Below are 23,405 nucleotides of genomic sequence, written 5' to 3' on the forward strand. Positions count from 1 at the left end.
CATGACCTTATGTACTTTTTTAAAAACCTAAAGACTCCACCAAAAAACTGTTAGAATTGATAAACAAATTCAGTAAAGTTGCAGGATATAAAGTCAACATACAAAAATCAGTAGCATTTTATATACAGGTTGAGTCTCTCTTATCCAAAATGCTTGGTACCAAAAAGTGTTTCAGATTTCAGATTCTTTTGGATTTTGAAGTATTTGCATTATACTTTCTTGTTGAGCACCCCAAATCCAAAAATCTGACATCTGAAATGCCCCAGTGAGCATTTCTTTTAAGCATCATCTTGGTGCTAAAAACATTTTGGATTTTGGAGCATTTTGGGTTTGGGATTTTGAAATTTGCAATGCTCAACCTGTACCAATAATGAACTATGTGAAAAGGAAATTAAGAAAACAATCCCACTTACAATAGCAACAACAACAAAAAAATACTTAGGCGTAAATTTAATCAAGGAAGTAAAAGACCTGCATACTGAAAACTTTAAAAGATCAATTAAAAAATGGAAGAAAAAACAAATAAATGGAAAAATATGCTGTGTTCATGGACTGGAAGAATTAATTTTGTAAAAAATATTCATACTACCCAAAGCAATCTAGAGATTCAATGCAATCCCTATCAAAATTTCTATGACATTTTTGAACACCTTTCCTCTAAGATCATCCAATGTAATTTTTCACACAAATGGAAAAAAATCCTTAAATTTGTATGGAACCACAAAAGACCCTGAATAGCCATAACAATCTTGAGCAAAAAGAACAAAGCTGGAAGTATCACACTTGCTGATTTCAAAACATATGTAAAGTGATTATAAATAAAACAGCATGGTACTGGCATAAAAACAGACACATTGGCAAATGAAACAGGGTGGGAAACCCAGAAATAAATCCATGCATTTACAGTCAACTGACAAAAGTTGACAGCTTTTTACAAAGTTGCCAGGAACACAAAATGGAGAAAGGACAGTCTTTTCAATAAATGGTGTTGGCTGGATAGCCACATACAGGAGAACAAAATTAGACCCTTATATGAGGGGTCCTGAACCCCTGAACCACAGATGGGTACCAGTCCATGGCCTATTAGGAACCAGGCTGCATAGTAGGAAGTGACCAGTGGGCGAGTGAGCATTACTGCCTGAGCTCTGCTTCCTGTCAGATGAGCAGTGGCATTAGATTCTCATAGGAGTGCGAACCCTATTGTGAATTGCACATGTGAGGGCTCTAGATTACACACTCCTTATGAGAATCTAACTAATGCCCGATGATCTGAGGTGGAACAGTTTCATCCCGAAGTCCTCCTACCAACCCCCAATCACAGTCCATGGAAAAATTGTCTTCCATGGAAACTAATCCCTGGTGCCAAAAAGTTTGGAGACTGCTGCCTTATACCGTATTAAAAAATCAATTCAAAATGGGTTAAAGACTTAAATGTAAGATCTGAAACTGTAGAACTACTGTGATAACACGAGGGCAAAAGCTCCCCAACATTGGTCTGGGCAAGGATGTTTTGGCTTTGACCCCCAAAGCACAGGCAGCAAATGCAAAACTGGACAAATGAGATTACATCAAACTAAAAAGCTTCTATACAGGAAAGGAAATAATTAACAAAGTGAAAAGACAACCCAGAGAGTGGAAGAAAATATTTGTAAACCATACATCTGATAAGGGGATAATATCCAAAATATATAAGGAACTGTAACAACTCAATAGCAAGAAAACAACCCAATTAAAAATGGCAAGGGACCTGAACAGATATTTCTCGAAAGAAGATATACAAATGGCCAATAGGTACATGAAAAAATGCTCAATATGACTAATCATTAAGGAAGTGAAAAATTAAAATCACATTGAGATATCACACCACACCTGTTAGAATGGCTTTTTAACAAAAAAAAGATGAAAGATAATAAGTGTTGGAGAGGATGTGGAGAATAGGGAACTCTTAAGCATTGCTTGTAGGAGTGTAAAGTAATATAGCCATTATGGAAAATAGTATAGGGGTTCCTCAGAAAACCTAAAAATAGAACAACCATATGATCCAGTAGTTCCATTTCTGGGTATATGTGGAAAGAAACTGAAATCAATATGTCAAAGGGATATTTGCACTCCCAAGTTCATTGCAGCATTATTCACAATAGTCAAGATATGGAAACAGCTTAAGTGTCCATCAACAAATGAATGAATAAATAAAATGTGGCATATATACACAATGGAATGCTATTCAGCATTAACGAAGAGGGGAATTCTATCATTGGTGACAACATGGGTGAATCTGGAGGGCATTACACTAAGTGAAATAAGCTAGCACAGAAAAACAAATACTGCGTGATCTCATTTATATATGGAGTCTGATAAAGTTGAACTCATAGAAGTAGAGAATAGAATGGTGGTTGAGGGAGAGGAAGAGGGAATGCGGAGATGTTGATCAAAGGATACAAAGTTTCAGATAGACAGAAGGAATGAATTTTGCGATCTATTGTGCAGCAGGGTAACTATGGTCAATAACAATGAATTATATAGAGTATATTTAAATAATTAAGAGAGTAAATTTCAAATATCTCACCATAAAAAATGATAGGTAATCGGGGTGATGGATATGTTAATTAGCTTGATTTAATCATGCCACCTTGTATACATATATGAAAACATCACATTTTACTCCATAAATCTGTAATTATGATTTGTCAATCAAAATTAATATTAATAATGTTTAAAAATGAAACATAAATAAATAGCTCATTAACCAGTTTTATTTTGATTATACTTAAAATTATAATATTGTGCATATATTTGGTTAATAAAATGTTATTAAAATAAAAAATGTGAGAGGAGATAAATGAATTGAGGATGGAATTGTTAAGCAAAAAACCCATAGAATTTAGAGATTTTGGAAAATTCTCAGTCTGTCCACGTTACAAAAAATGAGAAAATATCTTTGAAAAGGTGTGAAAGACCCACTATTGATAAGGAGATTAGTGTGGATGTCAATCACAGACTTAATTAACCATCTCTACAAAAGCCAGGAATAGAGATGGGATTATAGTAGCAGAACCACTGTCAGCTGAGACTAAAGGAAATTGAGAAAATGGGACGAAACAAAGGAAGACCCTACAGGACTGGACCGTAGAACTATTCGGATGCGAACTTCTTCAAGACAAGTAAAGAATGATCCCAAAGGTGATTCAGAGATCAGTAGGGCTGCCACTCCCACCACAGGCCCAAAGTGCACAGTTCTAGGTGGCAAGGCTGTCTCCACCTCAATTTCAAAGGGTGGAACCAATGCCCAGCAGAACTGTGGGGATGGAACAGTCCAGCAGAGCCCTGCGGGCTTGCCCCTGTTCCAACAGAGAATCATGTCATGAATAGGGTCACTGTAGAGAGCCACAGCATTGGCACTGCCCTGCTGATCTGTGGGGGTGATGTTGCCACCCGAATAGGTCTGGAAGGCAGAGCATCGAGCTAGAGGATTACAGATGCTCCCAGTTTACTATGGGGTTACATCCTGATGAACCCAGTAAGTTTGAAATATTGTTAAGTCAAAAATGGATGTTTTGTAGACATGATGGGATGCAAAAACGCAAAGTACAATATCCCCCAAAACTTTGGCAACACAGTATACTGTAGGATATGGGTTGTTTACCCTCAAGATTGAGTGGCTCACTGGGAACTGTGGCTTGTGGCTGCTGCCCAGCATGGTACTGCCTATCACTACCTCAGGAAAAGATCAAAATTCAAAATTTTGAAGTACTGTTTCTACTAAATGGGTATTGCTTTTGCACCATTGTAAAGTCAAAAAGTTGTGAGTCCAACTATCGTAAGTTGGAGACCATCTTTATTCTCCAACTTTAAGATCTCATGGAGCTTGCCTTGCCAGGTTTTGGACTTGCCTGGGACCTGTCATTCCTTCCTTGTTTCCTATTTCTCCCTTTTAGAATGAGAATGTCTATCCCATGCCTAGTTCACCATTTCTATTTTGGAAGGACATAACTTGTTTGACATCACAGGTTCATAGCTGGAAAGAAATTTTGTCCAAGGCTGTCTCACCCATACCTGATGTAAATGATATTTAGATGATACTTTAGACTTTAGAATTCATGTTGGAATGAGTTAAGACTTTTGGAATTTTTAGGTGAAATGAGTGTATTTTACATGTGAGAAGGCCATTAATTTGGAGGTGTGCAGGGGCAGATTGCAATGCACTGAATGCATGCTCCCCACACATTATAGGAGGTGATGGATCCCTCATGAATGAGATTAGCGCTCTTATAAAAGGGACCCCAGAGAGTTTTCTTGCTCCTTTTTCTGCCATATGAGGATACAACGAGAAGACTCCCATCTATGAACCAAGAAGCAGCCCCTCACCAGACACTGAACCTGCCAGCACCTTGATCTTGGACTCTACAGCCTCCAGAAGTGTGAGAAATAAATGTTTGTTGTTTAAGCCACCTAGTCTATGGTATTTTTATTATAGCAGCCTGAACTAAGACATCACTGATGTAGGGCAGCTAAGGGTACTTTCCCCACCTCCTGAATTCCTTTCAGTATAATCCAGAAGTCAGATATGTATATTAATTATTTGTCTATTAGTTAAATGAAACCGTATTGACTCTAAAGCACTTTCCAAATGTGAGGATTTAGTAATATTAAGTGTTTGCAAAGTACGTAAAAGTATCAGGTGAAATATCCCACAAGGCACAGTTGGCTACAGATATAATTCCATAAAGGAGCCTTTTTGGGGATGGCTTATATGATAAAAGGTTGAGTTTAGATAAAACGAAGTCAGTGGTTTGTGCTTTAATGTGAACTCAACTGCTCAGTTCTATCAAAGTTTGGGGAATTATAGAATAGTGTTAGGGCCTCCCAGGTTGGCCATTGGTAGGGTGACCATGTTGCCCACATTGGGCCACTTTCCACAGTGAAAGGGGAGCTATTAATACTTATGTTGGGACAAGGGCAAACTGGGCTCAGCTTGAGCAAACCACTAGCCATGGACACACTATGCATGAGCTAGTCATTTTGCCACTTTGAATTTACTTGCTGATCTATAAAATTCAGTTGTCTACCTTAGTATTCCTGCCCCATAATCACAAAGGGTGGAAATTAAAGGACAGAAAGAAGATAATTAGGCAGAATTTACGATATCCTCCTGAGAACTTGGATTAAAAATTAAAAGAATTAAGATATTAATTTTGCCAGAATCAACTTAAGATTTTAGGCAAGGCAAATGAAACTTTCTGAGGCTCAGTTTTCTCATCTGCTAAATGAAATCTCAGAATCATAAGCTTTTCAAGTTGAAAGGAATTTTGAAGTTCATCTAGTTTGCCCACTTGAAAAAATCAGTTTTCTGTACAACATCTGACAAGCAGTTGTTCAATTTGTTTGTTTGTATTACTTCCAATGATAGGGAGTTCTCCACCTCAAGAGCCAGCTGATGCCATTCCTGCAGCTTACAGTGAATGTTAGAAAGTTCTTTCTTCAACTAGGCCAAAGTTTCAGAAAAAAATTTCCAAACTTTAGAGCTTTAGGAACATTAGATGGACTCTTTGGTAAGAAACTTAGTCCCCTACCTTTGGAAGAGTTCAAATAAAGGCCACATGACTTACATCTCCAGATACTCTAGAACCTAGTATCTGGAGTCCAGATAACTTTTAAGGTCTATTTCTGTTTCCACAGTCAATGATTCCATGACAATTCATTAGGAAGAGCAAACTTTTTAATCTAGTCTTCCAAGCAGCTCCTTATTTCTAACTTTCTCCTTTTATTCTTTCTTTAAATTCCCCAGCCTCACACCTTTCATCTGTCTGTGACTTTTCTACTTCATTTGCCTCTTTCTTATATTTAGGTTATCCCCCACCCCTAACTCAGTATCCACACTTGTCCTCCCTTTCTATCCTCATTTTGGGGCTTGACACTGTCTCGCCATAATTAATCATAGCCTCTTCTCTGAACTTCTGGCCTTCAGTTTTTCCCTTGTCTAATCCATCCTGTATTTATAAAGTATCCCTCTTATCAATTCTCTTCTCTTTTGAATCCATCCTTAAGCTTAACTTTGTATACATTGCAAATCTTCCCCACTCTTTATCCAGGCATTGAAAAATCTCCATAGTCAGGCCCCATCTTCCTCTCAAGACATACTTCTTGGACACAATTTCCTAAACTTTTCTGGTGAAATGGATTCTCCCTTTCACTGTATTCCAAAATGGTTCTGTTTTCCTGTTATTCAGCTTTTGCTTATACCAGTTCCATAGCCCAGGACCTCCCACTGCCCCTAATTCCCTGCCACCAATAAAATACAATCTATCTTTCAAGGTCAGTCTTAAATCTCTCCTCTGTTAACTCTAGCCAGAGGACTCCAGCCCATACTTATCTCTTCCTCCTCTGAACTCCCATACCACTTTATTGTCTGTTTCCTTCATCTGGCAATCAATCATGCATTGCCTTGTAACATCTCTGAAAACTGTCATTTATCTTGGGTACTGTCCTTTAACTGTTTCTTTTGTGTATATAGTGTCTCCGTATTACCTACAAAGCTCATTGAGGCTGGGAGCAAGTATTGCATCTTTTTTTTTTCCTACTCTCCATGAAACAGAATTGGGTAACTAGTATGGGATGGCTTATTAATGTGTACTGACTAGTTTCCAATAGATTATCCAATTACTTTGTCACCACTTTAATAGACCACTAAATCCATGATTAATCTTCCCTTGCCCTATTTGTCAAGCATTGGTGGTGACGGAAGATAGAAGGGACCATTAGAGATAAGGCACATATGGGAGAAAGCATATTTGACTATTTAAGCCTCAAGTAAGACAAATTGCTAAGATGCTGGTGCTGAGACGTTTCACTATCAGCTAAAAGTATTCCTTAATAGATTTAGGTCCCTGGAGAAGCTCCACAGAGGTTGTGATTACAACCTGATACAACTCTTCCAAGAGAGTAAACAGGGATTTTTTTTTCCTTTCTAGTTTGTGGTGGGTAATCAATACCTAGGTGTTTAATTCAATGAATTCAGGGATGGTGCACCAATTCTCTAGTAGTCATCAGAATTTCTCTAGCAGTTTTTGTGTTCCTAGAACAATAATTAAAATTCAAAATATCCTATGTGACCTTTTATGCCAAACTGAAAATGCTATAAGATTCATGAGAAACCCTCCAGTTTGAATAGAGGTTAAGTCACAGGAAGGAAAGATATTGGTCCACAGGGATGAAGATAGGAAAGGAGCATGGAATTCACAACTTTTTATGACTGCCTCTAATGTTGTACTGTAGTGGCCTTATTGGTCGGGGCAGGAGGCGAAAAGGGGATGTGCTTCTCCATTAGGAAAGGAAGAAGAAAATAACAAAGAGGTAAAATTCTGAGTGCTAAATCGTATAAAGATCACCAGCAAATGCTAAGCAAAGGATCTCTCAATTTAAGCATATATAATGTGGGACTGGGGGAGGCCTTAATGATATTGGAGAGGCCTCAAGTCAGCCATCTTGTCATGTTCCCCATCATTGCTATAGGGAGCAGAATGTATAGTTATGAGACTAAGTGGTCAAAAACTTGAGAAGTACTCGGGGAGTAGGGATGGATGGCTCTTCTCTATGGCATTAGTTTTATTTCTAAACCACATTATCCAAACCACTTCACATACTGCTCCATTCAAATTGCCTAGAACAATCATCTACTCATTGCTAGTTATTTAAGACATTAAATATTAGGTTATTTTAAAGTCTGGATTCACCTTCCCCTTTATCTCTAAGACTTTTACAGCAGAATTTTGCTTCAAGATGAACCATGTATCATTCTCTGTCCAAATCCTGGTTCCAAGATTTCCTGCAGATTCATTTATTCATTCAAAAGATATTTATTGTGCCTTTACTATGTGCCAGAGACTGCTCTAAGTAAATAACTGACACAGATCTCTCTCCTCTTGGAACTTACATAAATTCTAACTGTGGTAGATGTATAGAAGGGCAGGCAGAGTGTATCTCCTGAAGTTTGATTGAACCAGTTACTGCCGGGAGCAGTGGCCAGATATTTGGTACTGCCAGGTTAAAAAGAACCCTGCTAAGCTTTGGAGAGGATACTTCTTGCTCTTCCCTCTGCATTACTTTTGTAGTAGACAGAAAACAGAAAGCCAAAGAGTATAGTGGTCAAGGACATAGGCTTTGGAGTCACATAGCCTGCATTGGAATCCTAGTTTCACTACTGAATAGTGATTCCACCTTGGACTGGTTCCTACCTCTTTCTGAGTCTCAGTTGCCTTAGCTGTTACTATTGTCATTCAGCAGACCCAAGTTAAGACTGCTGATTCCTGTTTTCCTAACCCAAGGGCATCTACATTAGCTGCTCACACATATCTTGAGTGACTCATCCATTGGGCATACATTTACATCTACATATTAAGTGGATATATATAAAAGTATCTGCACCACATACTTACAAAGGTCTGAGTCCAAGTGAATTACTCCTATTTATGAATAATTCTAAAGAGGTTTTCTGTCTTTAATTCCTAACCAGGTGGTCTCGGCTTCCATCTCATTATTTCCCTGCTGTAAAGGTGGCTTAACTAATGCAATTAATTATTTACCTATTAAGAATTGTGTGGCTTCTCTACTAGTTTCCTTACCTTATAAATTTCTCCCTGTTGGACGGTTTTTATGACGTTAATCCATTCTTCCATGTCTTTCCGGTTGGGTGCAGCCAGAGTGATTTTTCGTTGTGGTGTGATAACCTAAACAAAAAGTCACATTATTAGCTGGTTCTCACTCCATAACTTTGCCTTCAAACAGAGTCTGTGAACTCTCTAAGAAACTACACAGTTGTACCAAGCACAACATAAGGCACTTCTTGAATATAAAACAGACGTTCCCAGAGCCACTGGTAGCTCCTTAGATACCCATCCAAAATAATAATAATGCTAATAGCAATAATTAACATTTTAACGCCACTCACTATGTGCCAGGAACTATTTTAAAGCACTTTATGCATATGATTTCATTCAATCTTCATTACAACCCTGTGAGATGGGCATTGTTATTTTTCCCATTTCATAGCCCAGAAAAGCAAGACAAAAAGAGTTAAATGATTTGCCCAGGGTCACCCAGCAGGTAAAAAACTAAACCAGAATTGAAATTCAGATTCTTTGGCTTCAGAATTCATTCATTTAAATACTAAACCACGTACCATCTATTACTCAAGTTAGTTTGCCTGAAAACCCTACTTGCTTACTGCTACTCTGTCTACTTGAAGTGGTAAAATTGTATGTGGTTCATTAGGGTGTCCCTGTTTCTGTTTAGTGGGAGAGTGAGATGTCTAAAAATCCAGTTTCTTTCTTTCTTATGGTTAGGGACAACCTGAAGAGAATTTTACGGTTGTCTTTCTTAATCCTGCTTGGCACAAGAACCCAGGCAGGAATAATAAGAATGCCACACTGAGAGTCTAGCAGACATAGACCATGAGCAGGACTTGATCTTTTCCCAGAGGGCAGGAGGGATCATGGATAGCTACAGCATCAGTCACTGCTTCCATTGCCCTACTGCCTTTACTATAAGCTCCCGAAGTCTTGAAGCTAGAGCTCACCACACCAACAAGGAATTTGTTTCTTCTTTTGCATGTAGCACAGTGAAATCACGTGGTAGATGGAAATAAGAGCTAGTCGGGATTGTGATAACAGCCACTCCTTTGGTCCAAACCCATTCTTGAGTGGGGCTGATGTTCACTGCTTCTGTGTTTTAATTAGGTTAAGGGGCAGCCTAGCCCTTATGATTTATTTCTTTGTAAAATGGAGACCAAAAACATTAGCCTATAGGCTCATCACCCAAAGGCTCAGCTTTTTGGGATTGGTCAACAGAGCCCTCAGCTTTACCCTGTGTCAAGGTGATGTAATGAGACAGTAACAAAAGCAAAGTCTTCTTCTTAGACCCAGTCACTCTCCTTTCAAGGGAGGATGGAACATGAACCAACCATGGAAGCAGGATATTGGGTCTGCAGCTCTTTAGTCTGTTCGGTACTATCCCCTACCTGCCTAAACAGGAACTCCAGTCTCCATATTCCACCGTTGAGGCTGGGAGAGGACAGTTCTGGAAGGAGGTGGGTAGGAGAATTCCTGGACCACCAAGCTTTCTATTTTTCAGTGAGTTTTCTGGTCTGGATTCACTTGAATGACCAAAGCCATGTGACATTTCAGTCACACCAAGCCCTAGATGCTTCCCTAGAAAATCCTCTGCTTTCTCTGAGGCACTTTCATCAGTAATCTCAACATAGGGTAGATTTCACTTTGAATTAGGGCTCTTATCTACTTCATCAGAGGAGAGGATGTCATGTAACTCAATTATCCTGCCATTTTCTATAACATATTAGCAGTGTCTTGAAAGACTCCCAGTGATACGCTTCTAAATCACCTTCACTGGAAGGACTGATTTTTATAAGTCACATACTCCCTTCCCCTTGAAATCAGCTTAGCTTTATACTGGTAATAAGGAAAAAGACCATCACTTTTTTCTTCCCTATCAATGGGCTGCTAGAAAATGTTTGCATGAATGATAACACTTTGGGATCAAAGGAAACTTTGGAAACCTGAAGTTCAAAGAAGTAAGAAGTGGTTATGGAAAGCTATCTTCCCAGCTAGCCCCTACCCCTGCCCATTCAGTCATTCCCAATCTTACTTACACAAAAACTGTGGCAAAGGTTTCTACAGCTGCTTTCTGCCACAGCGGCTTGAGACAGATCAATCGTTTCAAAGTGTGCAAACTGGAAAGATATAAGAGAGAGAGGGACAAGGAACCGTCTGGTTAATGATGCAAAGAGACATTAAAAGGTATACACACACACACACACACGCACACACAGACTTGCTGACAGGCATTTGTGGCAGTCATGATCCAATCATTTCTTTGGCTTGAGGGCTAACATTTATTTAGCAACATGATTTTTGTTAATATATCATGCAACAAAAAAAATGAAATCAAAATAAACTTTTTACAGATATTTATGTGGAATTATAGGAAGGCTTGAGTTGGTCAGTTCAGAATTATTTAAACATAAAGGCTTATGCTGGAAAAGATAAAGGGATGTGGTTTAACTAGAGTCCTAGAGAAACAGATTGTGATTAACTCCTATTTTATTGGGTGGCAGCCTTTGCAGTGTTGCTAGTCCCATCCAGTTTGAGGTCTGTGTCTCCTTATTAATTGGCCATAGTAGATACCATCTAGCCAGCAGCAGGAAATCAGTATCATGGATACAAGCAAGGCCGGTTTCACCGGTATACAAACTGTGCAGTCACACAGGGCCCCGTGTTCAGAAGGGCCCCACACTTAGTTTAATGCTTTGCTGTTGTCATCTTAAAATTACTTCATAATTTTGTCTTTGTGCATGTGTTTCGTAAGTGAAGTCCAATGGGACAACAGATCATGCATATGAGCAGAGTAGATAGGCGCAATATACATTTCCACCCCATGTCTTGTCACTCCATTTGCATTTGTGATGCCCATGAACATAGAATTCTAGTGGACCCATGAAGAGTGGGAGTTTAGCAAGACTCAAAGCAAGTACAAGATAAGTGTGTTACATCTATGACTGAGTAAGCAGTAGGGGAGCTGACAGCCCTGAGAGGTCATACTTTCTGTTGGAACCAGAACTTGCTTCAGACGTAGAAAAAAGACAATGGTTTCTAAGAAATATGAACAACCAAGAAGCCCTATTGTATTCTTCCTTGCTCGTTACACCCCTGGGTTAGCCAACCATTTCTGCTAAAAATGATGACATGGAAGGAAATGGAAAGATAAGGTAATCCATAGTACTTTCAGTTAGAAAAGTGTTGGTGGAATGTGCAAGTATCGAGAAGTAAAATATGAACAGTTGAGCTAGTTTTGTGCAGTTTTTTATACTGCTGAGAACAAAATACATACACTTGTATGAGCTACTAAACACAAATTGTATAATTTTAGTGATTCTTTATATTAATTAAATGCTCTTACGTTTGCATTTAAAACTGATGTTGTATAGTGTTCAGATGAATAGTGAAATTCATGCTAATTGTTTAAAATTTTATTTTTCTTTACTTAGAATTACATTAGCAAGTAAAAACACCATGACAAGTCTTTGCTTTATATTAATATTTTAGTATAAACATAAAGCGTTATATGTTAGTAGTTTTAATACAACTTCCCCCTGCTTTTTGAGTAAAGGGCACTGCATTTTCATTTTGCACTGGATCCCCAAAATTATAGTTGGTTCTGGGTGCAGAAGCTAGCTGGGAAAAATACGAAAGGAAAGGGATACAGAAAAGAGAAAGGAGAGAAAAGTATCCCCATTTGACTCAAAAGGGCAAGTTAAAAAAAGCGTAGAGGGCTTCAACTTCCACCCTAATGTTTGCTGACATATCTTTACTTATTAGTCCATCTTCCCGCACAAACGTTTCCTGGCACCCACCCATTAATCTAGTTGACAATATGCTATACATTACCGCGGGATGGTGTGCAAAGTAGAGCTTCTGTCCTTGAACCAGAAAATATCTAAGCTTCCATCTCTTGAAGGAGTTACAGTTCTTCAGCATAGGTCCTTCCTTCAATATTTTCTGAAAGATAGAAGCATGGTGTTGAGCAATTAGATCAATTCACAAGGTCATATCACTTGTTTTCTCAGATGGAAAGAGCAGATATCTAGAAGGCTCTATCTTGTCACATATCTGAGAAATGGCCTGAAGGCCAGGTGAGAACACAGTGAAGCTTGTTCAATCAGAGGAGACATTGGTTACCCTTGGATTACTCATTCAGGATGATATAGGCTTCACGTTTATCAGGCTACATGGCCCAAAAACCATGAAGAATATCTCTATTTGCAGTAGAGGGCAGGAACATGAACACACAAGAACACCATTCCTAGGAAAGAACGCGTGGTAGAGGAAAAGGCTGTAAAGGCAGATTTTCTGGAAGTCTCCAGATTGTAGCTCTAGACAGGGCTCGCCTGTCAGCTCTTTAAGAGTGTTCCTTTTAGAATATTAAGTTGGATCGTGTTCCTTCCTTGTTCGCAAGCCTCCAATAGCTTCTCAACACTTTTAGAGCCAAATCCAAAGTCTTTACCATGGTTTGTCTTCAGCAGACTCATGATCTCATGAAGGAGCAAGCACATAAAAAGGAACCACAAGAAAACTACCTTCTGATTACTTTCGTTACATCCCATAGTCTAACTACTGATTTTTCAGTTACCTGCTGAACAGACTGATCCTAACCAAGCATAGAGTCTACTTACTATTTTCATCATTGAGGAAGTTCTCACTTAAGTTATAGGATACAAACCAACATGCAAGACTGCCATTTGGGAGAAGTACTCAACCCCGCCAAGCTGGAATCAAACTCATACTTAATGGACAAAGGGCCAGATTGAGTTTAAAATCACCAGATCAAGGCCCTACCATGAATTCTATCTATCATCTAAAGTAGCATTCACCATTGGGTGGCTGGAGAAGTGTTTTGTTTGGCCTACCTAGTGTTTTTCAAAGTTTTAAATTAGTTGGTAATATTTAAAAGGTAGAAGATTTCATATAAAAATTCAGGTTTCCTGTTCCTTAAAAAAAAAAAATAGAACATCTGGTAACATTGAATTTATATTCTCACATGGCAACAATCTGCAGAAACTGAGTACCAGCTGCCCCCTTCAGATGAGGTGCCTGACTCCAGCAGGAATTTGAGTTTAGGATCCTGATCCAAATAATTATTTGTCATTCCTGTTCTCCCAAATACACACACACATACACATACACACACACACGTACTCATACACACACATTTATACACTCTTCAATTTTCTAAACAATTGGATAGTACTAGTGGACAGAGCCTCTGTATCTCAACTGAAAAGTCAGTTCATAAGCAGTCATGATTTACCTGAACCCTCTTCATAGCTTATGGGAGTTTCAAGGTTATCGTAACACCCTTGGGATGCAAAAGAATGGTGCTGAGGAGTCAGAACAAAGAGAACAATAAGATCTTGTGGGAAGCAGGGAGGTTGCAGAAAGAGAGAGTAAGAAATTATATTTAAATTGTTGAAATTGAGTCATCCAAGAGAAAACAACTGCTGTAAGCATTAAGAATATATTGTTCCTTTCCTCTCTCTGGCCAGGTGGCCTAAAGTACAATTCTCAATAATGGCATTTGGTTTTTTTGTATCCTAACCCTCTCACCTCTATCCATATACTTCTCCACACTAAGTCTTCGTATTACCTAGGCAGTCCTATTTACTTCTTTCTGCTAAAGACTTAAATTCCAAAATTTAACGACTCCAATTCTGTACAACTGAATCTACACCCATTATCTCTGCCCTTTTCCCAACTTGTTCTGCTCTGTTAAAATTATTAAATGCTTCCTTTACTCTTCTTATTTTGTCATATATAATGTCCCCGTACAAGCTCATTTTACAGTTTTTGGTTGGCTACTTTCTCCTTCCCTCCACTTGCAGTTTAAAGTTTTGCAGTTCTGACTGTCAGATATTTACACTACTACATTCTCTTGGCCTGTTCTGAGAAGCACTTACCCTTAAAAAACCATTTTTCAGGCATTGCAAGTCGTGGGCTAGTAAACTAAAATCTCTCAATTTATAACTTGTAAATATGATAGCCCAAGAGGACTCAGATTTTAGCTTATGCATTTGATAAGCTCTTTAATGATACTACTATGAGCAAGAAGGAGAAATGCTATCTTTGTTCAAGTTCCTATTTTATCTGCCTGTAGATCACATCCCCTTCCTCAGCAAGTCATCCTGCTTGGTTATTCAGAGCCTACTCCCAACAAACCAGTAGCCACCCTCAACTCAGGGGACCCCAATTAAGCTCTACCACTCAGGGGACCCTTATAGACAATAGAGCTATATAGGAATAAGTTTTCTATATCTCTCCATAACTAAATTAATACAAATCTGAAATAGATTCTGATAAGATGTATAAGCCCCAGAGTAACAACTAGAAAAATAACTTTTAAAAATTATTAATACATCATAAAGCAACAATTAAATACCACTACACGTGGATTAGAATAGCTAAACCCCAATACAGTCATGATACCAAATGCTGGCAAGAATATGGAGCAACAGGAACTCTTCTTCATTGCTAGTAGGAATGCAAAATGGTACAACTAGTTTGGAAGAGTTTGGCGGTTTCTTACAAAATCAAACGTACTTTTACCACGTGATCTAGCAATTGAAATCTTTGCTATGTACCCAAATGCATTAAACAGTTATGTCCACACAAAAACCTGCACATGAATGTTTATAGCAGTTTTATCCATAATTGCCAAAACTTGGAAGCAACCAAGATGTCCTTCAATAGGTGAATGGGTAAACAGACTATGGTACATCCAAACAATGGAATGTTATCCAGTAATAAAAATAAATGTGCTGTAAAGCCACAGAAAGACATGGAGGAACTTTAAATGCATATTGCTAAGTAAAAGAAGTCAATCCAAAAAGGCTACATATTGTATCAATCCAACTACACGACATTCTGGAAAAGGCAAGACTATAGGGACAGTGAAAAAAACTCAGTGGTTGCCAGAAGCTCAAGGGCAGTTGGGAAGAGATGAATAGGTGGAGCACAGGAGATTTTTAGGGCAGTGATACTACTCTGTATGATACTGTCATGGTGGCTACATGTCATTATACATTTGTCAAAACCCACAGAATGCACAACACCCAGAATGAACCCTGATGTAAACAATGGATTTTAGTTAAGAATAAAACATCAATATTGGCTCACCAAGTGTAACAAATGCACTGCACTAATGTAAGATAATAATAATAATAATAATAATAATAATAGTCTCAGGACCTTGTTCAGTTTAGTAGCCCCAAGCAGGTAATAGGGGAAACTGGGAGGCGGTGGGTATATGGGTACATTCTTTACTTTCCACTCAATTTTTCTATATACCTAAAACTGCTAAAAATGGTCTATTTTTTTTTTAATAAGCAAGCAAAAACAGACTGGGAATTCTGAAAAAGAAGAGTAGTTAAGAGGGAACTACCTCCTATTTAGGTTTTAAAACCTAGTATAAAGCTATAGTAATAAAAAAATAATTAAAGGGACTAAAATGTTAAAATTATTAAAGGAACATAAACATATACCCATGTGATATGGCAGGGGCATAAGTATGTAGAATATTCATTGAAAAATACAACAAAAGCTCTGTCTACACCCTGGCTGTTTCCGGGAGTGGTTGTTTGAGTTCTTTAAGGGAAAAAGAGATGGCACAAATGAAGTAATCTCTTTTATACCTGATACCTAAGGTCTGAGGGTATGAGAAGGGGAGAGTTTCAATGTATGTCTACCAGTGGAGATGAGGAAGATTTATTTCTGAAGTGGATGATGAGATTGTGGAGCTACTTTCCAATAATAAATTATTATTATTATTATGAACACATTTTAGATTAAGTCTGGAATTACTCTCATAGATACTATGGCTTGTCAACACAAAGTTTATAATCCTTTGGCACCAGAACAGGGTTGGTAGCTTGTGGAAACTGTCCTTCTTTTGCCTATCAAGTTACTTTGTTTCTGTCAAAAGCCAAATCACCATCTGGAAACTGGAAACAGGAGGACACAGTCAACCATGACAAGAACAGAATGTCAAGGCTAGGGAGTAGGTAAGCTCTGTGGTTCTAAAATTGTTTAGTGAGATAAACCTCTTCACCAAGTTAAAAGACCCAAGAGGGCATTGTTGGAAGGAACCAAACGAAGTTGTATTGCTTTGAATAAAATAAAATGAAGTTAAAACCTAGTTTTTGTTAATTAAGTTAGAATGCAAATCTTCTTAGGGGATAGGCAAGGGCTCTCCCTTCAATGCCTCCCTTCGCAGGGTGCACAAGAAGAACTCCTTAAGTTCTAAACAGAGGCTCTATGCCATCAGCTCTGAACTTCTACAAATGCTCAAACCTGGATCTTGGAAAAGATAAAGGGCCTGTAGTCCTTTCCCTTCTGAATTCTGTCCTCCTTCAGGGAAACTTCCCTACTCACCCAATTACTGTTTCTAAATAAACCATTGTTTATTTTGTTAAAATCCCAAAACCAATAGGCAGCCCCAGGAAGCCAGTTTGAGCAGGTAGAAGCTAAAAATCCCTGTTTGATTGCCCCAAGTCGATAAAATATGCGCATGCAAAACAATCTTTACCTACTTGGGGCTACTAAACTGAACAAGGTCCTGAGGCAAAAATTGGAAGAAGCAAGGTAACAAGCAAATGCATCCTGCCAAGGGAGGCAGTTGAAGGGAGAGACCTTGCCTATCCCCTAAGAAGATCTACATAGTGCTTCCTGGTCCCTGGCCTCTGGCAGATAATATTATCTCATTGCCTCCTCACCACAACTATGCAGTATCACGTCTGACTTTCAGAAAGTAAATCTGAGGCTTGGTTTCCCTTACTTTGTTCAAGTACCCATAATTACAAAATGCTAGTGGACTCTGTGCTTCCTCTACCCATGAGGAGAAAACTGGGAGGGCCTGGTTAATTAGTATGTACACAACAGGGTGAACACAGACCCCACCCCATCCCACTGCCAAACTTTATCCTGAATGACAAGATCATAGATTGCTAAGAATTAAAAAGCATTCTAGGCCGGGCGCGGTGGCTCACGCCTGTAATCCCAGCACTTTGGGAGGCCGAGGCGGGCAGATCACGAGGTCAGGAGATCGAGACCATCCTGGCTAACACAGTGAAACCCTGTCTCTACTAAAAATAAAAAATGGAAAAAAATTAGCCGGGCGTGATGGCGGGCACCTGTAGTCCCAGCTACTTAGGAGGCTGAGGCAGGAGAATGGTGTAAACCCGGGAGGCGGAGCTTGCAGTGAGCCAAGATCAGGCCACAGCACTCCAGCCTGGGCGACAGAGCAAGACTCCGTCCCTCCTCTCAAAAAAAAAAAAAGTATTCTATGAACAGCTCTGACTATTCCATAATAGAACTCTTAATGAGCTTCCCTCAAAGTGGCAAATGGTATTCCTTGTTTTTCTAAACACCTAACATTCGTTGGCGGGCGAGAAGGGAGTTCTCCAGTTTTTTTAAAGTGATACTCCACGATTGACTGGAAGCGTAATTAGAATTCACATATCGACAACACTTTGTAATTGATAAAGTGCTTTTGCTTCTCATCAGCCCTCTGAAGCAGGTAGTGAAAGGCGTTTTCTAACGCAATTCTGTCCTATGAAAGGCACCCTGAAATTGGTATCTTCAAGTGGCTTGCCCGAGGAAATAGTTGAAAGTTTTCCTCTCAAAAAAGATTGCCCATGTTTGTTTTGCAGTTTTGAGACTTTGCAACATCTTGGAGTTAAAATATTTGTCAGAAGAACATCTCTGATGTTATTACAAAAGGCAATGATGAATGGGACTCCATATGGGAAGTTTTGCTTTGGTGGCCACATTTATAAGCACACAGCTATTTCATAAGAAGGGACACACATGTAGTCCTCTTGGTCCAAGCTGCCACATTTCTGTGGCAATATCTGTGATGCTGCAGATAGAAATAATTTAGGAAGGGCTGTAGAATCCTTGTACATATTAAAATGTCATGTTACCACTTGATGCTTCTTAAACCACAGCACACTGCAGGCAGGCTTCCTAATCCTTCCTGCCAGCTCTATTAGACATTAAAACCCAAATAACATTATGGTTTCTACTATTAAACCCTCAAGGCTGATTGTTTTGTGGTGAGAGTGAGTATGGTGCTAATTAGTCTATTGTCCTGAATTCAATCACCACAGAGATCAATTGGCTTCATTCAAATTCAAGAATGTAGGACTCCAAGGCATACGTAATTCAGGTCCTGTGTACAGTGTTCACACAAAATAGTCTTTGTCAAAACCATGGCAGCCCCTGCAGAGAAGGCTAAAGCTTTGGAAAACTCTGCTTCAGTTTCATTTTGAATCCTCTTTGATAAGCCAATACCCAAATCCATTGCTCCCAGAAACTCCCACACCGTGGCACAGGTAGTATCTCTCTCTGGTGCTCTCTACAACTCAGCATGTGTAAATTAATAAATTAATGAGGATAAACATTTCCCTCACTCCATATTTATAAAATATCTTCTATAATATATCTCAACAGAGTTTGTAAAGCAGCCCAATTTCCTGTATATAATTAACACCCGCCTGCTGCTTAATTGGGAAAGGGCAAGTACAGCTGCTGCTGTGACCTTTTCCTATGCTTCTCCCAAGTCCCTAAAGCTTCTACTATCTGCTACATCTGTTTTTCTGTCGCTTGGTGGATTTTTTTTAAGAGACAGGGTCTTGTTCTGTCACCCAGGCGGAAGTGCAGTGGCGCAATCATGACTCACTGTAACCTCAAACTCCTGGCTCAAGTAATCCCCTTGCTTCAGCCTCCTGAGTAGTCAAGACTACAGGTGCCCACCGCCATGTCTGACTAATTTTTTCATCTTTTGGTAAAGACAGTCTCGCTATGTTGCCCAGGCTGGTCTTGAACTCCTGGGCTCAAGCAATCCTCCCACCTCTGTAATCCCATTACAGAAATGAGCCACCATGTCCAGCCTGCTTGGTTCGTTTTTGATGCATAAGGCTTTGGAGAATTCTTTACCTTTTCCTAGCAGAAGGGTCCCCTGTTATACAGCCAAGTTGAATTCCACCCCCACCCACTCAAAAAGTAGACAAGCATCATGATACGCACCACTACCTGTTATTAGTTGGCTGCTCTTCTGTTTTAATTTCTCTTGTTGCTGTTGTGTAGGAGGCTGGATCAAGTTAGGGGATGAGTAGGCTACACTCCCCAAGTGAGAACTGAACTATTCTGGGCACAACTGAGAAGGCCAGCTTTCTGTCTATGACTCCTTCAGTCCAAAGACCTGGAACATCTATTCTCTTTGCTTGGGTTAGAGTGCTGGGAAGAAAGCCGTTTCCTAACACTGGCTTGCCAAAGTTGATTCAAAGCAACAGTGTTTGATTTGGTTAAAATGCAACTCCGGGTGCTTTAGGCTTTAAGAAAGGTCAGATCCACTGCTCCACTGAAAGCTTTACACTCCCCAGGGTCCTGTTGACATGGCAGGAGTCACACAGACTGGCTCCAACACTTACTAGCTGTGTGACCTTGGGCAAATCACTTAACCTCTCTGAGCCTCAATTTCCTTGTCTGTTAGAGGAAGATACCTTACAGGGCATGTGCCTGCCACTCTGTGAGTCCCTTGTCCCTTGTGGATTGTGGAGGCAAGGGCTGCTGCCATTGCTCCACTCATGCCACTACTGGAATCTTCCCTCCTGGCTAAGGGCTGCAGCAGCAGGATGAGGAATAGGACGACCGACTGTCCTGGTTTTCCCAGGAGTTTCAGCACTACAATCAGGAGGTTTTTGGGCAAACTGGGACCTCGTGGTCACCCTAACACTGAAAAGCCAGATCTTTCTACCACACAGGTCTGCAAGGACTATATCTGCAAATCTCCTCCCGCTGCTTCCCGTGCTAAGGAAGAGCTATAGATGAACATCTATGTCCCTGCTCTCTATCAGTGAAATAAAAGAAAGTTGAGCTGCTATACATATTTATTTTTATGAATAGGCAAAAACTTTAACCAGTTCCTTGCATATCACTATAAAGGTATTTTACACACGTGAACAAACATATATACACATATATTCTTTTTTCTTCCTGTAAATAATAGTATTCTATGTGCAATGTTTTGTTTCTTGCTTTCTGCACTTAATATACAATGAACCCTTTTAGATATTGATACATATTAAGTGGTTTCCTTTCTTTCTACAATTGCATAGCATTCTACTAAATGAATGTAATGTGATTTATTTAAACAGTTCCCTATTGAAAGACAGTGCTTTCAAATCTTATTTTATTACAAATGACACTGCAGAAACTCTGTATATACATGTCATTTTGCACTGGTCTGAGTACATTGATAAAATAAATATCAAGGGTTGATGACTTTAAAACTGGTCCACTGGGACCATAAAGCCTAAACACCGATAAGTTTTGGGGGAGCCAAAAACATAGAAACAGGAAACCCAGTGAAAGGAACAATATAAATGGAAGTTTAGCCTTTAAGCCTGTGTCTTCTCAAATCTCTCTGCCCCTTCCCCCTTCTTCTTTTCTATTACTGGAATTCCTAGGGAGGGTAAGGATCACTAATTGTTTGGGGTATGGGGAGGAGGTGAGCAATCTGAGCCCAGGCTGACAAAGTTCTGAAAGCAGTAACCTGGCTCTTGGTAATTGACCTGGGACTAGCTGCATCCAGGAAGGAGGAAGAGCTTTGCTGAGCCCTCCCAGAACTGCTTATAGGTTTGCATGCTGGCTTTGCTGCCTACTAGCTGTGCAGCCTTGAACAAGCTATTTCACTGCGAAGAGGGGCCACCGTTAAGTTGGTAGGATGGAGATACAAGCTCTGATCTATGTTAGTTCAAAATCTGTGCTCATGCCACAAAACTGGCCTTTTAACTTTCTGAGCCAATCTTGACCTTAGTAACGAGTAATCTTAGATCTCCCCGCCCTGTTAGAGATTATGAAAATAATGCTCCAAGAGGGGCTGTGCTTACTCAAGTCAAAGAGCAAATTAGTGGTAGAGCATTGGGCCTCAGGCCACCGTATTTCAGTTGTGTTGGGACTCCTCACCGACCTCCCTAAGGTGAGTGAAGGTGCCCTGTAACTGCAGCCATTGAGTTTTCTCTGTATTGGGAATGCCTTCTGGAATATGTGCACAGTTACAGGGCTAGGGGAATGGCATGGAATGGCATGTGAGGAAACCAGCAGGAAGATGGCTTGACTCTAAGAGTAGGATCAAAAGGAAGGGCTGGGTAAGAGCTTTAGGAGTTTGAGGAGAAAAGTGGCTTATGATAAACCTTCCTGCAGAGGGTTGCCTTTGCTCCACAAATCCAGGGAAGACTCAAGATTCTGAGTAGGGGAAAGAGGATTGTTTCTGACCACTGGGGAGCCAAAAACCTAGAAACAGGAAATCCAGTGAAAGAAATAGTATAAGTGGAAGCTTCGTGGGAGACCCCTATGGCTACAGCAGTAGTTGCTGCTTGCCTAGAAAAGAAGGTTTTTGGTCACATGAATTTACCCCCAAAAGATACCAGGGTATCTTGGACCCTAGTCCTCAACCTAAGCAAGATCACAGAGGTCAGGACATCAATTAGCTTATCTGGTGCCACCATCTTATAAAAAGTGACAGTAAAATGCCTGCTTCCAATTGCCTTCTTTTCCATTCTTTTACCTGACCATAAGCTACCAGAGACTATGGTTCTTCTAACATTCCATGGATGTTTATTCTCTCAGGGACACTTCCCTCACTGCTTCTAACTAACCCTGGGCTCCCAACACCAAGCAACATGCCCTGTTGATCCTAACCATCTACTATGAGAGCAGTGGCTCCTGTTGTGACTCTGGTGATGGCCCTCATTAGAAGCAGCAGGAATAGCAATTTCTTCTCTAAGTTTCTCTTCAACCCTCCTTCTCCAAAGGAAGAGAGCTGCTTCTGGGTGACAAATGCCTGCTATTTGCCCTTGCTTTACATGCATTATCTTATTTAATGCCCACAGCAACAGTCCTGTGAGGGAAGTGAAGAAGTTGGGGCTTAGAGAGGTTAAGTGTCTAGTTCTAAGTCACAATGAATAGCAGAACTGGGGTTCGAACCCCGATCTCTTTTACTTTACTGTCTCTCCCCACCCTACTCCCATATCAAATAACTACATGATGACAGTTATCATGATCTGACTTGGGTGTCAGATCTAACTTGGGGATCACTTCAGTTCACTTCTTTTTTCCCCCAGGGGCCACTATTTCACCCAGCAGGAAAAGCCATGGACCAGTGATATCTGCAGATTTCCCACTAGTTTAGCTGAATTTCTTGAAGGGGACTATGTACTGCAAACGATTTCACAATAGGGAGGAAAAAAAAACACAGTCCTTTAGAGAGGTACCTGAAATGTCATAATCCCAAATTTTGCATATATACAACTTTGTAACAATATGCTGGACCATGCTTGGGAGCTTCTAAATCTGGAGACTTCAGCCCCCAGAGGTATTTAAAAGTGCTTGCAACCTAAGGCCAAAAAGGAAGTTTGTAAATATGCAAATAGAGACATGCCTCACTTAAAGACAGAGATATGTTCTGAGAAATGCGTCATTAGGCCATTTCATCACTGTGCAAACATCAGAGTATGGTTACGCAAGCCTAGATGGTATAGCCTACTACACAACTAGGCTATATGGCGTAGACTATTGCTCCTAGGCTACAAACCTGTACAGCATGTTACTGTACTGTAGGCAATTGTAACACAATGGTATTTGTGTATGTAAACATAGAAAAGGTACAGTTAATATACAATATTATAATATTATGGGACCACCATAGTATATGAGGTCCATCATTGACTGAGACATTGTTATGCAGTGTATAACAATTGTTATGTTAGACATTGTTATGCATGC

General features: G+C 39.7%; 1 protein-coding gene across 1 annotated transcript in view; it reads right to left on the reverse strand.

The window, feature by feature from the left end:
* Nucleotides 1-23,405, reverse strand: part of DGKK (diacylglycerol kinase kappa) — a 109,300-nt gene that overhangs the window by 49,684 nt on the left and 36,211 nt on the right. The window contains exons 2-4 of the mRNA XM_009197613.4: nucleotides 12,456-12,566; nucleotides 10,661-10,741; nucleotides 8,619-8,723 (exon numbers count right to left, since the gene is read on the reverse strand). Of these exons, the coding sequence (XP_009195877.2) occupies nucleotides 8,619-8,723; nucleotides 10,661-10,741; nucleotides 12,456-12,566 (297 nt within the window). The remainder of the gene's footprint in view (nucleotides 1-8,618; nucleotides 8,724-10,660; nucleotides 10,742-12,455; nucleotides 12,567-23,405) is intronic.

Source organism: Papio anubis, chromosome X (genome assembly GCF_008728515.1).
Source record: "Papio anubis isolate 15944 chromosome X, Panubis1.0, whole genome shotgun sequence".
NCBI classification, from domain to species: domain Eukaryota; kingdom Metazoa; phylum Chordata; class Mammalia; order Primates; family Cercopithecidae; genus Papio; species Papio anubis.